We start from the raw sequence: 15,578 nt of genomic DNA on the forward strand, positions 1-15,578 counted from the left end.
CCATCGGTGTCTGATCGCACCATCCGGTCGCTTTTTGAGTGACAGTGGACACAATGGAAGAACACGACTGTTGAAAGAAAAACATAAAAAAGCCAGACTGGAATTTGCTAAAATGGATATTGACAAACCACAATACTTCTGGGAGAATGGTTTTTGTACAGATGAGATAAAAGTGGAGTTTTTTGGCAAGTCACATCAGTTCTATGTTCACATTCAAAACAATAAAGCTTTCAAACAAAAGAACACCATAACTAGTCAGAAACATGGAGGAGGCCCAGTTATATTTTGGAAGTTTCAAGACTACCAAGACATTCTGGAATGAAACGTACTGCCCTGTGTCAGAAAGCTCTGTCTCAGTTACAGGTCCTCCAACAGGATAAGGAGCCCTGATTTGAATCTAATTGAACATCTATGGGAAGAACTGAAAGAGGCAGTCTGGAGTAGCTCCCCTCCAAACCTGACACCTCTGGAGCAGTTTGCTCAGGACGAGTGGGCCGAACTATCTGTGGACAGCTGCAGAAGACTCATGGAGTGCTCCAGGAATCGCTTGTTTGCAATGATGACCTCTCAAGGTTGTGCAACAAAATATTAGGATAAGGATCCAATTATTTTTGTCCGTGCCAATTTCATTTGTAATATTATTTGAAATTTTCTGCTGAACCAAAACCCTAAAGTAAAGTCTGATTTTTGATTAAATATGAAATAAACAATGATGGGTGCCAATTTCTTTTGTCAGTTTCAAGAGATAATGGAGGGCTACCAACAAATGTGTCCACGTCTGTGTGTTTTCTCCTGTGGTGTACTGTACAGTAATTAATATGCTTTTCTCTTTGTTATTATCTGATATCACATACATCATTTATAACACACATGACCAACATAATTTCATATTATGGGATAATAAATTTAACCGATACATTGATTGTGCAGAATGGAGTAAATGGTAAGAATGTCTTTGTCACGTTTACAGGTGAACAGTCTGTATGATAAAAAAAGTTTCAAATATGACAAAGAAATATTAAGAAAATGCTTAATCATGCAAATCAGTTTTATTAAAAACATGTTTAATAAAAATCAATAGCCTGAGGCAAACAATCTGATAACTGTTTTATTGTCCAGTTTGTGGTGTTTATTCTGATTTTGCAATATAAATATGTTCAAGAGTTAAGTTTACAAAGTTTCTCGTGATGCTGAATCCCTAAAATCTGGTACTTTTACAGTAATGCTAAGGAACTGAATACACATAGTAACATAAAATAGTAACACATTGCAAATATTTCTTTACAGAAATTAAACTAAAAGAGAACATAATGCCAGAATACTGGTATCAACACAAATAATAAATATGTTATTGAGCTTTTGCTCAGAGATAATAGCAAAACAAAAAATAATAATTTACAAGTTTAATACATATACCAGTTATTGTAATGATCTGAAAAGGAATGGATTCTTTCCCATAAGTGACCTATCAGATTGCTGTAAATTGCATAATAACGACAGATCTGACCATCACAGCGGTTTGGCAAAAGAAAAATGGCAGCAGCTCATCCAGCAGCAGGTCTTTATGTTTGTTTTTTTTATTTGTATTTTTTATTCAGCAGAATAACAAAAATCTTCAACACTGTTCCCTTTTTGCTTTTCTAGGTCACGGCGGTCAAGTAGTCGATACTCAAAGGACACACGGTTGACAAATTTTCCGCTGGACACCATCCGTACCACAGTATTGTCACATCCGATTTTTACTTCGGCTGGATCCCAAATACAAAAGAAAAAAAGAGAGGTGCATCAAAGTACAGTACAGAGAAGTACTTCATACAGTAACAGAACATGACTTTCTCAAACCCTCTTAATTTCATTTAGAGTCACAGTTTACCAGAGCCTACCCTGACAGCATTGAGGGGCTGGCAAGAAGCAACACTGAGTGGGCTCTTTTTACCTCTAATGTTAAACAATTATTTTTTGTTATTTGAATACAAATTAATTAGATGGCTAAAAAGCTTCTGGCTGGCACTTTGCAAGGAGCTCTGAACGGGTTCAGTAATAAAGGAATCCAAAGTAATTCTTGAAAACTGAAGCAGAGTTCATAGGGAACTGGAAGATTGTACTGGTGGACAAGGAGAGACAGAGTCTAGAGCTGGGCTGGGACTAAACCTCTATCTTAGTTAAAGGTTTCAACATATATGGTCTCAGTCCAAATATAGTGTGTCCAGCATTGCTTATTCATTTTAATAGGAGTTTATTAAGAACATATGAAGAGTTTTGACAAAAAAATTATTATACAATAGTGCATTGTTACAGTACAACTAGGGTGGATGCCCCAACTCAAGATTACTACTTCTTGCTCAAAGGGGCATTTATGAGTTTCACTGGAAGGCAATGACTACTGAAAAGTATCCAGTGGGGTTTATAGATATTACTGTGGCTTCTCGCTCTTGTTTTGCAATTTAGGTGGTTGCTTGCTAATGATCACACAAGCACAGGTCACAATAAGGCAGATGCTCTTCTTCAGCACAAATTGTTAGTTACACTTGTATCTTCACTTGGTTAGGTGTCAAAATAAAATAATCAGATTCTACAGGTAATGTTAAATTAATTAAACTACAGTTCCACTAAATTGAAATTCTGATTGAATGCATCCACATTACTGCTTTGAGAGATAAATGACATCATCCTTGTTAATGTTTATGAAATCAGCAACAGGCATGATTTATTCTGTTCACATTTACTTATTTGGCTGATGCCAAGGCAACATACAACATTTATGATACAACCAGTAACGGCGTACTGCACGATAACATGCAGTGAATACACTTGACTTGAGCATTCCTAATTTTCAACCTCTTTCTCCGTCTCTGTCTCTGTTTAGCATTCGTTTGCTCAGAGCTTGATACGCTTGCTGGCTCTTCTTTTCTCCACCCTAGCGGCCCGCTGCTTCTCTTCTTTCGTCAGCATCTTTTCATGTTAAAACTGATTAAGTTAGTTTTTGTGTTGCAATTACTTAGTACGTTTTCTTTAATTTTTCACTTAAGCTGGCACTTAAGCCTTCAATTTGTCTCAAGAATGATTAGCGAAGGTGGTAGGGAATGAGAACGGCACCCATGCACATGCACCGCACGGCTGCCCTGCTGCACGCTGCCGAGAGTTGACTCTACAATAAAATCAAATAAAAATAAAAAGAGTAATAAAAATCATCACCCCAAAAGCGGATAGTAGACATCATGTAGTATATGTGTACCAAATTTCAAGTCAATAGGCGAAACGGTTTGCGAGCTACAGGTGATTTAAAATCCTGGACAGACAAATGAACAGCCACGGTAGTGTATTATATAAGAAGACTGGTAACATTTCTTTTAGTTTTCCAATTGGAGCAAAGGTAGGTCATGTGACCTGCTTATGGTCACATAGTGTTAGTAGAGGGATTTGAGCCCACAGCCTCAGGGTTTCAAGACTAAAGCCCTAACCACTACAACCACACTACCTGCTAGAACCCTAATGATGAGTCTATCTGGCCCTAGAATGCTGGTGACTTCAACCAGGGGAACATCAAAATGAACACACTTCTATCAGCATGTTCCATCTGTGGACACAACAAGCTGGACCTGCTATATTCAAATGTCAATGTCTTTAAATGTAACCTTGAGGCACAACTAGACAGATCCGACCATCTCACTGCCACATTCAAGCCTGTTATTAATGGCAGCATCTCTCTTTATTTAGGCCAGGAATTCTTAGGTGTGTTTGTTTTTATAATATTAATACTTTTCTTGAACTAAGCATTTCACTACAATTTGTACTATGTGTATAATAGTATATAATAAATAAAATTTGACCAATTGAAATTAAAATGAAAGAAATAAAGAACCTCTTGCAGTGTCTGAATGCTGCCACGCATTAGCGCTTGGGATTTGTCTGGACAGCTCTAACGAGATAAGACAACCGTCTACAGTTCCAGGGCAAAATGTGATCCCTAACGACCTCTTCTCGCTTCCCTGCAGACCAGAGGACGAGTCCCTGAAGGGTCAACTTCTGGTATTGCCCTGGATATTCTGCCTCTTTTAGCCTGAGAGCTATTTTAAAAGCCAATGCACCGGAAGTTGGTCCCCATTCAGACTACACTCACTTAGTGAATGACACTTCGCAATACAGAACATCTTTTTCCAGACAGAAAATGTCCACTTCTTTGAACTTTTCATTTTCACTTTCAGTCATTTGCATTATTTGGGGTACCCAACTGGTCCCCAATTCTTTATCATTCTGTGTTTTCCTTATTTGGCAGAATTATACTGCATTACAAGAGCAGAAGAAGAACAGCTAAATAAATATGTAATTAGAAGCAGTGGCAGTTAATTATGTCCAAACTGTATCAAATTAACTAAAAGCAGACATAGAGAAGATGACAATAAATACTAAAGGCAATCAGTTACTACATGTGTGTGAAGAAGAGCAAACAATGACTTAAATAACCAAGGTATCGTATCATATAATAAAATAATGCCAGGAAAATGTAGTTATTCTATGTAAACTATCAATAATGATAAAGTTCCATTCAGAATTTTCAGATTGAAAAGTCTTCATAAAAATTAAAAAATGATACCATGTTTTTGAGATGTCTGTCCAGTTAAGTAGAGGAATAAGCTGGACAGATTCCAGCATCTACAGCAGCGACCTTCAAGGATCAGAACTGAACAGCACTAGTCTAGCTACTCTGAAGATGTAATTGGAGGAGGGAAGTGTGGGTAGAGTTGGAAGGGCATTGAGGTGTTGCTGTGGCGAATGAGTAAAATATTAAAGTAAGTTAAAGTCTCTTTGTTTAGTGAAAAACAGCTATTCCCTAGTATGTTATCTCTTTGTTTGTTTGGATCTGGTTTGGGTGAGGGACATTTTACACTAACTATATAGTTCTTACAGAAATAAACAGGTTTGATTGCCTGCCCCAAAATTTTTTCCTCCACTTATACATACTTTTCATATCATTTGAGACCATCTCCAACCACCTTCAATCTTCTTCCTTCTTCAATCTTGGTGCACCTCTTCACCTAATCATCCTTTGTCTTCACCTCCATATACCCAAACCACCTTATTCTGGTACTCCACATTAAAACTCTGATTGCCTCCACACCAAGGTTTTCTCTTAACTCAGAATTCATCCTCCTCTCACTCAATGACACTCCACACTTCCACCAGATTCAGCCATATCTTACACCCACAGAGCATACTACTTCTCAAATGATTTCATAAAATTTACCATCCAATGCCAGAGAGGCACCTTCACAAGTCAGAATGGGGGAACACTGCTGGAATTATTCCACACACCTCTAACCTTTGCTGTAACTACAGTATTTGCACCTCCTTCTGTATTTTGGATATAACCTAAGTAGCTAAAGTTCCTTATTTTCTCCAGAACAACTCTGTTGCCAATATCCAAATATAAACGTACTATATCAGCATTCTGCAACCTTCCATATACTTTCTATAAAGACCGCACATGCCACCTGCAGACTACCCTTCACACCAATACACTTTTATGCACACACTTCTGGCAAACTGTGCATTGGATTGAGGTTCTTCCAACACCTCCACTGCATATGTCTGATGCCCTTCAAACACTCCTCCTCCAACCCTCCTACCCCTTTCGTCTCCATCCATCACCTTGGCCTTCTTTGGATTTGCCTTGAGGGCTTTCACCTCCAGACTAGCCATCCATTTCAGTATCTTTTTACTTCAATAACTCTTCACTTTTTGCAATAAATATGAGATCATCTGCATACAAGAGTTCCAATAGTAGTCCTTAACATATCTCTCTAGTCACTAACACAAACTCTTTCACAAACAGCGATGGATTCAAATGGATACCAGATTCATCCTACCTTCACTTCAAATTGTTCACTACCTTATCCAGACCACCATTAGTGTTACCACAGACACTAACCAATCTTTCCCAACATTCTTCAATCAACAAGTCTACCCCTATAACCATGGGTTAGAATAAGGTCACTGTGCGTTGTAAAACTCGACTAAGGGTGATCTGAGTCAATAAGGGCATCTGTCCTTAAATATTTCTGGTCCAATTACACCCACCCCATCCCTCCATGCCTCAAACAGAATATTGACCTAGGGTATCAGTATAGTTTCTCTACAGTGCTATACTTTGAATGCAAACTACTGGACTGTCCTGTAGCTTCTCAGTTTTTAGTCCTGTCTGCTTCTGATTAGGTATTTGAAGGTCTGGGGTTCAGGATCCTTATAAATTAGCAAGGCAGATTCACCACTATGTGTGTGGCATGAATAAAATATTTGTATGGTAAATAAACTTAAAAAACCAATGACTCCAACTTCTTCAATTTTTGGTTTTGGAAACACTGTTATTTTAGAAAAAAAACAGAAAGAAGATGTGATCATGCTGTTATACTACTTTTTAAATTCATATTACCATTACAAAATTAAAGAAACAGGACAAAGATTTTGGAATGGAATGCTAACTTGGGATCCTAGTTTTTATTTCAAGGATCTCAAATACTCACCAGGACCACTGAATGAGTAGCAGAGGTCAGCGACGGGAAACATCTTGGATGGATCAACGCCATTTCCTCCAAGAAGCTCCACAAAATCTCCTGCTCCTCCACAGCGGGGTTTCTAAAAAATATTGTAACATCATAAAAGAAGGAAGTGGTTTCTAATGTAGGCATAATAATTTAGGCTTCATACTATTTGATAATTTAGCTTTCATATTATTTTACAACTGGGCTATGTAAAGGATATGGTTTAACCTGTACAGTAGAACACTAAAACAGAGTCTGATCTTTTTTATTTACTTGTATAGAGCCGGAAACCCACCAACCTCAAAAATTTCCAAAGCACTTAAAAAAAAAATAGCAAACCATCATGGCCCAAACTTATCCTGCACAATTATCCAAGTGAACTGCATTGTGACCAAACAACACATAATCATATTTTTCTTCATTTTTATGAGATGTTTTTTACTTAACAAAACAATTTTATATAACGTATAACAATGGAATAACAAGGATTTTACTTCCTGAACACTTTTGGGTGTACGTTATAGATTTTGGCCTGCTGATCACAAAAATCACCTTTTAGTTTTCCTATCATGTACCATTTTTCTTCATACGCCTATTTCTATGACTTCCTCATTTATTATAAGTATGCATTGTGATAGACGGCCGGCAGCTCAAACCGGCCAGGATGCCCACAGATTGGAAGGATGGGGGAAGACAACCTCTTTGGGACACTACTTTCCCCAAAACGCTAGATGGCAGCTTCCCTGGACTGCAGCGATGCCCTGGATTCCCGCAGGGCACTATGGGACATGTAGTTTAATACCACAGCACTGCTGGGTACCGTGGGTTCCGCCAGTAGATGCTGCAAAAGAACCTGGGGAGTCACATCTCACCCAGAGCCCAGAAGTACTACCCAATCACGGGGATGAAAGCCCAGATGTACTTCCGGGCTGAAGAAAACTTGAGTTCTCCTTCTGACCTGGAAGTGCTAGCAAGTCACATGAACAGAAGGACAGAAGCACTTCTGGGTTGAGAACTATAAAAAGGACTGCTGAAGACCCAGCAAGTGAGCCAGAGTCGGGTGGAGGTGGACAAAGCTTGCTGGGAGATGTGGAGGAGAAAAGACAAGAGCGAGAATTGTGTTGATTGTGTTTATTTGCCTGTTTATTGTAGCTGTGATGCTTAGGGTACTGTTTTTGAGAAGAGAAGAAATAAAAATACTTCTCAGTGCTTTTACCCTGTGTCCTGAGTGTTTGTCTGTTTGGGTTAAAGGGACACCAGCAACCTCTGTCGTCCACAGCATTTACAGTACAACAACTACAACTGGAGCATCTGTGGTGAACTTACACTTGTGGCCCTACTGCTGGGAAAATACCAAGTACTGCTGTATCATTTGTGAATAGGACAGCTTCATAGGACATTAACTTCATTAGCATTATGTTTGCCCCAGGAAAAACAAGCAAAAACGATGACATTTTTTTCAATAAGAAAAAACGTCATTATGTCTAACAGAAACTTGTAAATACCAAAATGTCAACATAAATACAGTAGAAAAGGTATGTGTAGTGTCCACTGCTGCAATGATTTTGATTTGTGATATGTTTGAGGCAGTCACCAACGCACAGCCCATTGCGGCAATCAGGATAGAAGTGGCGTGTTTAGCGTTTCTTTACAAACTTTTCTTATATTTTTTCTATTGCTTGCACGAGAGGGTAGGATGTCGGTGCCTGATCAACATGACGAATGCGTCCCTTGTGTTATTCCAGGCTACCACAGTGCAAGTCTCAGTGACTTCCACTTTTCTCCTTACACAAACATTGACAGTTGCCACATTGTGAACAGAGCTTCGGGGGCTAACATCTTGTTCTTGCACTTATTTTGCCTTTTTCTCATACAGCTAATGTCAAGTTTCATGCAGCCGAGTTCTCCAGAATATCATAGCAGTTTGGTCGTACAGTATTATGACTAGGGTGACACAGTGGCGCAGTGGTAGTGCTGCGGCCTCGCAGTTAGGAGATCTGGGTCCTCCCTGTGTGGAGTTTGCATGTTCTTTCTGGGTCTGCGTGGGTTTCCTCTGGGTACTCCAGTTTCCTCGCACAGTCCAAAGACATTCATTTTAAAATCTTGCTGCTAGTTTTTAAATCTTTACATGGGCTTGCTCCTGCCTATTTATAGTGTGTTTTACACCAGCCATCCAGAGCGCTTAGATCTTTTGGTCAATTGTCTCTTGTTGTCCCTCGTACCAAGTGTAAAACTAAGGGGGACAGAGCGTTTGCAGCTGCTGCTCCTCGCCTGTGGAACTCTTTACCTCGTCACATAAAGGAGTCGTCTACAATTGAACTGTTCAAGACGATATTAAAGACTCATTTCTATTCACTTGCATTCCGTGACCTTCAGTTATGCTGATGATTTCCTCTTTGTGATTATAGAACATTATTTCTATTTATTACGTATCTTATTTTATGTTCATATATTTTATTTCTATTTATGTTTTTATGTTAATTGTTTTGTTTTTATTTTATTCTATTATTGGAAAGCACATTGGCCACAGCATTACTATGTTGTTTTAAATGTGCTATATAAATAAATTGACATTGACATGCAGCTTAGTTGCATTGGCAATCCTAAATTGTGCTTGGTGTGTGCTTGGTGTGTGGGTATGTGTGTGTGTGCGCCCTGCGGTGGGCTGGCGCCCTGCCCAGGGTTTGTTTCCTGCCTTGCACCCTGTGTTGACTGGGATTGGCTCCAGCAGACCCCCGTGACCCTGTAGCTAGGATATAGCGGGTTGGATAATGGATGGTACTATGACTATCTCAATGGGTCAGTTTCAGTTTGTTCTAAAACTGTCTTTAAAATGTTTCTTTTGCCATGGTTTTTCATTGGAGGCTACACCCCTCTCATGAATATTGATGAGTTACCTTAGAGTTACCATAAAGTGAAAGAAAGCATAGACATATGCTTAGAATGAAAATAGAAATATATATACTGTATGTTTTTAAGCATGTTATTTTACCCACTAGATGGCAGCAGAATGCTGTCTCAAGAATTATCTGGGCTTAACACTATAAAGTGTATTGTTACACATCAATCCTGCTCCTGAGTCGGCTTTAACCATAGAACTCTGAGTTCGAGTAACATTTGTAGTTAATACCAAGGAGGTTAAAAAGAATTGGTTGCTCTGTAAGTATTTGTGTCCAGGGCAGAAAAGTATGGCACAGAAACCACCCAACAAAGTTATTGTTGTCCTCTTTTTATATATAACTTGTAGAAAACTAGGAGTCCCATAAATACTTCCAAAAAATTAGCCTGTAGGGGAGACTACCATCAAAACTCCAGACAGAAACAAAAGAACATTGAAGAATCTTTATAAAACAAAAGATTTATTTTTAACAACAACAAAAAAAAAAACTCTGTAGCACAAGAAACTGCTTAGAGCACATAGGGTACTGCCTGAGAATGCAATCCACAGCAAACTCAGTCCCAGTACAGAATCTCAAGGCGAAGTCAAAAACAGAACACGGGTTCAAAAAGCAAGGAAATCACAATAAGTACAAAGCAAAACAAAGCAAGACGCAAGTAAACATTCCACTACCTAGCACATTCAAAATGAACCACCAGGAACTATGGAAGACCCTCCAGTTTATAAGGTGAAGGGCTGTTCCTGGCTGTGATTGACAGGTTGCCCCGCCTCTTGGGGAACCACCCATGAAACACATGGCACATAATACAGGCTACATATGAACATAAACAAAACCAAAAATAAATGATGAACAGAATATACAAAAATAAAGAATCAAAAAATGAACAAAAGAGACATTAAACACAAACATGAATCCCTCCCAGAGATGTAACAAAACTTGGACTGCTGAAAATTTTTGAGACAGCGTTGAACAAGGAAGGTGAAGGATTTTGAAATCTGAGACCAGCGTTTCCATTAATAACCGATGCCAAAATTAAGGCATTTTAACTGGTTCACAAAACAGATGCATCACCAATAACAAGCAGGTTGAAGATCTGGCAAAGGAAATCACATGGAAGCAGCCTACTCCTTGAATTGCTCTATTTTGAGAATCACCCCATCATGAGCAAAACAGCTAATTTCCGCTTTAGTTTATAAACAGGACAAAAGACACATCATTTCTGATGTACAGTATTTAACCCTATGACGCATGATGCCTCCTTTGGAATGTTTTACTACTTTAATCTATTATAACAATGTATGTGGCCACCTATTCCTAGTTATGTTTTCTATCACTTCCTAAATATACTGTTTTGTAGGAAAGTAAGTTCATCCTGTGGAAAGTGCTGTGCGTTTTATGTTATATGAAGATGTCAAAGTTGGAACCTCCTTTTAACATTCTTATTACATTAAGGTGTCATAACCTAACAAATAGCATGTAATGATTGCACCAAAAATGCAATTTCCTGACTTTGAAAAGGTTAATAGACATCATACCTTAATCACCTCCTAAACCAATTACATTTTAGCACATCTTTGAAAAACAGCTTGAAAGGCCCAGCTTTACACAACCCAAGAAACTTCATCTACTTTGATCTTAATGTAACAAGAGCCAAGAACAGACACCTTCAGAAAAATGCTTGCAGATGTCTGTGCCTCTAAGAAAAGATATAAATTAATTTCACAGGAATTTAGATAACAATAGGTAGGGTGGTGCATGAGATAAAGCACTAGACTTTAAACCACAAGGTCATCAGGTCCATTCCAGTTTCCAACTCACTATGTGACCCAGAAAAAGTAAAGGCAGCGGTGGACACAAAGTGGGAAACAACCCTCAACAGACCAGCAGTTAATTACAAGACACTCAGTGTCACCAGCCAACCTTAAAGGCAACAATTAACCTAATCTAGCCCATCTTTGGAATGAGTGAGAATAATCAAAGTATCCCAGAGACAAAACAATGTAGAGGTCAGGAGAAAGTGCAAACTTCAGATATTGAAGAGCCGTGGAATTTAAGGCCATGGCTCAGGTAGAAGCACTATCTACTTAACCTGCCATTGGAAATCACCTAGAAATTAATAAATGTCCCTTTTCCAGTGTTGGTTGTTACGCAGAAGCTGATGCTACCTGTATTGGCTCAAATGCAAAACTATTTACTTTTATTTCTATGAGTATTATGGTGGATGTCTTCAAGGTAGAGGTGGGATTACATCAGGGATTGGCTCTGAGCCCTTTCTTATTTGCAGGGTTAATGGACAGGTTGACAGACAAGATTATGACAAGAGAGCAGGTGGAGATATGTTCTAAATAGGAGAGGAATTAGAGTCAGTAGGAACAAGACAAAATACATGTGCATGAATGAGAGGAAGGTCAGTGGAATGGTGAGGAAGCAAGGAGTAGAGTTGGCAAAGGTGGGTGGGTTTAAATACCTGGGATCAACAGTACAGAGTAACAGGGATTGTGAAAGGTGGAAAAGAGAGTGCAGGCAGGGTGGAGAAGAGTGTCAGGAGTGATTTGTGACAGATGGGCATCAGCAAGAGTGAAAGGGAAGGTCTACAGGACGGTAGTGAGACCAGCTATGTTATATGGGTTGGAGACAGTGGCACTGACCAGAAAGCAGGAGACAGAGCTGGAGGTGGCAGAGTTAAAGATGCTAAGATTTGCATTGGATGTGATGAGGATGGATAGGATTAGAAATGAGAACATTAGAGGGTCAGCTCAGGTTGGATGTTTTTGCATGATTTTGAATTTTTTAAATTTATTTTGTAAGTATTACTGGTTGTTGTTGGATTTTCTGGCGTTTGTGACTTGACACATATTTTTAGGAAGTCACTACACACTGGGAAAATTCTGATGGAATAGAAAATGGCAGATATTATCTCGTTACATATAAAGGGTGATTGGGAAGATCCAAGACACTATAGGCTAGTAATCTTAATGTGCATCATATTTAAATTAACGGAAGAAATTAAGGATAAGATTCAGCGATACATGGCAAGAACTAGGGTTTTACTAAACAGTCAGTATGGGTTCAGAAGGGGGAGGTCATGTTTTACCAACATGCTGGAATTCTAAGAAGAAGCAATAATACTGCTGCTGGATTATTTGAATTTCCCCTTGGGATTAATAAAGTATCTATCTATCTATCTATCTATCTATCTATCTATCTATCTATCTATCTATCTATCTATCTATCTATCTATCTAAAAGGAGTATCATCAAAGTGAAGCATGTATTGTTTATCTTGACTTTCAGAAAGCATTTGATAAGGTGCCACATGAGAGGTTGGGCATCAAACAAAATGAAGTGGCAGTTCAGGGTGATGTTTGTAGATGGGTGCAGAACTGGCTCAGAGACAGGAAGCTGAGGGTGATGGTGTGAGGAACATCAAAAGAATTGGGTGACGTTAAGAGTGGTGTCCAGTAGTGCTAGGGCCGTTGCTGTATTTAATATATGTAAATGATTTAGATAAATAACAAGCCGGTTAAGTTTGCAGATGGATTGGCAGAATCCTTTGAATCGTTACAAAGGGACTTGGTCAGCATACCAGCTTGGGCATTTTTGTGACTGAATGTAAATGTAGTGTTACACGTCGGAAGTAAAACTGTTAGATTTGAATGCGCAATCAGAGGTCTGAAAATTGAGAGTACACCTTATAAGAAGGATTGAAGAGTCGTAGTGGACTCATCACAAACAACTGCCAGAGAGTGTTGTTCAGAAGCCATTAAGAAGGCTAACAGAATGTGAGGTTATATAGCGCCCTGATGTGTGGAGTACAAGTCCAAGGAGGTTGTGCTCAAGCTTTATAACACACTTGTGAGGCCTAATCCGGAGTACTGTGTGCAGTTTTGGTCTCCAGGCTACAAAAAGGACATAGCGGTGCTGGAAAAAGTCCAGAAAAGAGCGACTGATTCTGGGTCCATAGAGGATGAATGAATTATGAGGAAAGATTAAAAGAGCTGAGCCTTTATAATTTAAGGAAAAAAGATTAAGTGAAAACATGATTAAAGTGTTTAAAATTATGAAGGGAATAAATATAGTGGATCGAGACTTTAAAATGAGTTCAGCAAGGACTCAGATGGAAATGTGCTAAAGGTAAATTGTGCACAAACATTAGGAAGTTTTTCTTCACACAGAGAACCATAGACATATGGAATAAGTTGTAGTAGACAGTAGGACTTTAGGGTCTTTCAAAACTCGACTTGATGTTATTTTGGAAGAATTAAGTGGATAGTACTGGTGAGCTTTGTTGTGTTGAATGGTCTGTTCTCTTCTAGACTGTTCCAATGTTGTAAAGAGGAAAACCTTATATTAAATGTAAAAGTGGTGGAGACAGCATTAGGGGTGCTGATGTGGGGAAGGCTACTACAAAACAATTCTGCAGCATTGAAGGTTCCCAAGAGCACAGTGACATCAATAATTGTTAAATGTAATAAGTTTGGAGCAATTCTTCCTAGAACTGGCTGCCCAGCGAAACTGAACAATTGGGAGACAAGGGCCATGCTAGGAGAGGTGGTCAAAAACCCAGTAGTCACTCTAGCTGAGCTGCAGAGAACCTGAATGGGGGAATCTCCAAAAGGACAACTACCACTGTAAAATTCCAGTAATTGACCTTTATGGCAACATGGTCAGATTACATATAAAAGCCAGCTTGGAATTTACAAAAAGGGACCTAAAGGACTCTCCGACTGTGAGAAGCAAGGCTTTCTGGTCTGACTGAATTGTTTGGCCTCAGATCTAATCGCCATTTCTAGAGGAATCCAGGCACTGCTTATCATATCATTCCATCTGTGAAGCATGGCTGTGGTTGCATCATGCTGTGGGATTGATTGTTTTTCTGTAGCAAGTACTTTGAGACTATAAGGGGTTGAGGGAAAAGTGGAAGGAGCAAAGTATAGAAATATCCTCCATGAAAATCTGCGTCTGAGCAATCTGGATCTCAGAGTGGGTGGAAGGTTCATCTTCCAATAGGACAATGACCCAAGACACAAAACAAAGACAACATAGGGATGGCTTAGGGACAACTCTGGGAATGTTCATGAGTAACTCAGCCACAGCACAGACATGACCCCAATTGAATATCTCTGGAGTGACCTGAAAAAAGTTGTCCACCGATGGTCTCTATCCAACCTCAACACACTTTAAGAGGATCTGCAGGGTAGAATGGCAGAAAATCCTTCTGCTTGGGATCACTGCTAAATGTGCTTCAATGAAGTACAGAGTAAAGGGTATGCATACTTGTGTCAATGCTAAAAATCTAAAATCTTGTTTTTATATTGTCATTCTGGGTTTTTGAGTGCTGTTTGATGAGGGAAAAATGAATTTACAAGATTTTATTATAAGGCTGTAACATAAAGTGTGTCATAAATGAAGGGGTCTGAATAATTTCTGACACCTCTGTATTGAGGAATGCACCATGGACACACAAGGAACAGTAGTGGCAGTGCAGGTCAATGGCCAGTTACACAATATAACGCTCTTAGATGTTGGATATACCTCTTGAACAATTTGTGGATGAGGGGTCTTGGAGGTATTTAAAAAAAAGATTCATGGTTAAAGGGAAAGAAAATGGCAGCATGTTCATAGCAAAATCACCAGCATTAAACTAACTCTAGTAGTGTAAACGTAGCCCTTAAAATTGTATATAGGGTAGCAGTGTTTTAATTTAACACTGGTGATTTTGTGCATTATACTTCTAAATTGTGTGTAATGCTAAAGGATGGTGGGCATCTTTACGCAAAGTAGCGACAAGGAACAAGCCAAATCAAGAAGGGGATGAGAAGAAAGTGGACAGAGAAGCTGAGCCTCAGACACAGAAACTTTCAGAGTCAAGTCCTGAATGGAAAGGAGATGGAGCAAACACCAAGTCAGGTTTAATAGTATTTAATGTAACAAAAATATGACAAATGATGCAATTCTACAATTTTATCCAGTTTCTGTTGCTCCCCCTACCTTTACTTGAAGGTCATTAAAGTGTCCCAGAGTCAGCTCGGCTATCTTGATTTGAACAGGATAAATAATCGAAAAACTGCAGTTTCTGTGCTGATGAGGAATAACCATGGTGAAGCTCCCCTCTGGAGTTTGGGATATGACGTTGCATG

General features: G+C 39.0%; 1 protein-coding gene across 1 annotated transcript in view; it reads right to left on the minus strand.

Annotated features, from left to right (window-relative positions):
- Positions 1-1,083: 1,083 nt before the first annotated feature.
- The window catches only part of LOC120532426 (corticotropin releasing hormone binding protein), a 42,070-nt gene continuing 27,575 nt past the window's right edge, over positions 1,084-15,578 (minus strand). Inside the window, exons 5-7 of the mRNA XM_039758405.1 lie at positions 15,430-15,578; positions 6,522-6,633; positions 1,084-1,748 (exon numbers count right to left, since the gene is read on the minus strand). Of these exons, the coding sequence (XP_039614339.1) occupies positions 1,591-1,748; positions 6,522-6,633; positions 15,430-15,578 (419 nt within the window). The 3' untranslated portion in view covers positions 1,084-1,590. The remainder of the gene's footprint in view (positions 1,749-6,521; positions 6,634-15,429) is intronic.

This window comes from Polypterus senegalus, chromosome 7, assembly GCF_016835505.1.
Source record: "Polypterus senegalus isolate Bchr_013 chromosome 7, ASM1683550v1, whole genome shotgun sequence".
Lineage (NCBI taxonomy): Eukaryota > Metazoa > Chordata > Cladistia > Polypteriformes > Polypteridae > Polypterus > Polypterus senegalus.